This window comes from Empidonax traillii, unplaced genomic scaffold (assembly GCF_003031625.1).
Source record: "Empidonax traillii isolate 1590-97213 ecotype Southwest subspecies unplaced genomic scaffold, ASM303162v1 scaffold113:size1526484, whole genome shotgun sequence".
NCBI lineage: Eukaryota > Metazoa > Chordata > Aves > Passeriformes > Tyrannidae > Empidonax > Empidonax traillii.
Window position 1 is genome coordinate 1,412,634 of NW_020955306.1, and position 2,710 is coordinate 1,415,343.

The 2,710-nt window shown below is 30.9% G+C and overlaps 1 protein-coding gene across 2 annotated transcripts in view; it reads right to left on the minus strand.

Annotated features, from left to right (window-relative positions):
- The window catches only part of RTTN (rotatin), a 76,543-nt gene that overhangs the window by 55,249 nt on the left and 18,584 nt on the right, over positions 1-2,710 (minus strand). For both annotated transcript variants that reach the window (XM_027882877.1, XM_027882878.1), the window contains exons 13-14: positions 1,360-1,472; positions 705-831 (exon numbers count right to left, since the gene is read on the minus strand). In XM_027882877.1, coding sequence (XP_027738678.1) covers positions 705-831; positions 1,360-1,472 — 240 coding nt within the window. The remainder of the gene's footprint in view (positions 1-704; positions 832-1,359; positions 1,473-2,710) is intronic.

Here is a 2,710-nt window from a genome sequence, read left to right on the forward strand (position 1 = left end):
AGGGCCACGAAGATGATCAGAGGGCTAAGAGACCTCATTGCAGCCTTCCAGTACTTTATAAGGGGTCTTGTAAGAAATATGGGGACAAATTTTTTATCAAGACCACTTGTGATAGGACAAGGGATAATGGTTTTAAACAAAGAGAGGGTAGGTTTAAACCAGATATAAGGACGAAATTTTTTACAATGAAGGTGATGAAACACTGGAGCAGGTTGCTGAGAGGTAGTGGAACCCTGGAAACATTTAAGGTCTGGTTGGATGGGGCTCTGAGAAACCTGATCTAGATAAAGTACCCAACTCAAGTGAGTGAGTGATTCAAAGAACCTCATTTCAGCAGACAAACAAACTGAACACTTGAATTCTTTTCAAAAACAGAAACAGATCAAAAGAAAAAAACTCTATAACAGCAGCCAGAAAACAAACTGACCAGCATTATTAAGAAACCTTTAAAAAAATAAAAACATTTTTAGTCACTGCTTTTCTCCTTCTAGAGATCCTGTCATTTTGAAGTGTAGTGTATAACCTTACCGAGCTGATTTAACACCAAAAATGCAACAGCAAGCTGCAAGTCCAGGCCTACACAGATTTTCCAGCATATAACACAGTAAACTGAATTTGCATTAAAAATGCTTTTAATGATGAAATCATATAATATGCATTATTCAGTGCAACACCAAGAGTGTTAAGTAAGCATTAGTTCTAACCTTAACCACTTCCAAACAGCAGTGATAGGCTTCAGTTTTTATATTCACCAAAGGATGAGATAAGAGGCAGAGAAGCATCTTCTGACTCTCCACCTGGAGCAATGAGTTGGTCTCAGCAGACTTCCAACTAAAAATGAAAAATAATTTAACTATTTTCTACTTTACAGTACCTAAAGATGTCTACAAAAATTTTCGTGTTCAATTTCAGGATAATCTCCAAAAAATACTTCTTGTAAGGGTATATATACCCTGAAAAACAGACAAAATTCAGAGATTACAATATATTTGCTAAAAATCAATTTCTGAAAGTAAAATAAAAGCTATACAAATATACTTGGAACAAAGGATTTTAAAAAAAGTCTGAAAGACAAGTCAAAATGTTTTAAGACTTTCTTTGTAAATCACATAACAGCTTTGTATACAAAATCATAAAAGTTTATACATGGAATAAAATATTAAGCTTTTAGCACCTGGAATTCACTTTTCAATAAACTCACAGAGTGACACAAATCAGTTAGAAGAGACCTTTCAATGGCTAAAACAATTGTTCAAATACAGGAAATAAACAAGTTGAGATTCTATTTGAGAAACTTAATCAATTAAAAAAAATATATTATACTTTCACAAGCAGTGTTTTAAATAGTAATGTACTCACATATTTGAGCATATGTCAATGCATTCCCGAAGGAAGGGAAAGTGTTGGTGGAAAGGTAGACTACACAAGGCCTGATCTGCCAACTCTACTAATTCAGAAAGATTCTTGTCCCCCTGTGACGTAAAATGAAGCGAAAGAAAGAAATTATAAGAATTAGTATCCAAAGCTATTCTTTCAAAATTTATCATAATTGATTAAGTAGGTTTTACTTTAGTCTTCACAAAGAAGTTTATAATTAAGTAATTCAAAACATTTTAAACAAAAAAAAATTTAGAACCTATTCCTGAGAGCTGAAAACCCTTCACCTGATGAATCCAAATAAACTTCTATTAAATTCTGCAGGAATAATGTATGGCTAACATTTCACAGCATGAACACAATAACTCTATTCAAATCACTATTTTTTTTTATCATTATGCAGTTTATGTGAGAGGAGTATAATGAAAGATTCTATTAAACTTTTAACAAATTATTTTTAATATTAAGAGTCAGTTTCTTTTTTTCTAAATTTAAGTACATACATCTTCATCGTATTTGGTTACCAGGTACATTAAACATGAGCCATTTAAATTTAATGGAGTTAACTGCATTATAAACAGTATCTTATGAGCAAAGTATTGCTTCTATTAAGTCCAGAACCTGCCTAAATAAAGAATAGATTAACTCTGATTTAAGACAGCACTATATTTATATTGTTGTATTTTATTCATTCATTTTAGTATCAATTTTAGTATTTTGCAAAATTGCTTGTCCATTTAGATAATGGACAAGAGTATTTCAGTACTGTGCTAGAAGCACTTAATGAATAAAGCAAGGCACATTCATTGTCTTCATAACAAAGTGACACACACAAATCTCAGTCAGTCTGGAAGCAGTTGTTTTCTAAAGCTGCAATTGCCAAAGTAGTTGGGATTTAAAAGTTTCTGAACCATATTTTAACTACTGCACAACATACATAGACACATATTATAAGATTAAATAAATTTAAAATAGGGTATTACATATTATATATGTGTACATATTTACAAAATATAAATAGTTTCCTGTTTCTTACTTCTTGGCCCATAAAAGGTCCAGTGTTCACTTCCAATATCCAGTTGTTTATTTTTTTGTTTTTACTTAGGATAAGATATTTTTACATAAAAAATTAAAAAAAAAATTTAAAAAAAACACCAAATGCCATGACGAGTATTAATGAAAACAAATATAAATTAACTACATCTTGCAATGTATGGAATTCTCATACTTAAGGATCTTGTTCTGCCGTGTTAAACTAAAATTTTTACCACATAATAAAAGAAGTGAAGGAACGAAATTGGCCCACAGAAAGTATTTTATATAATAAAATACC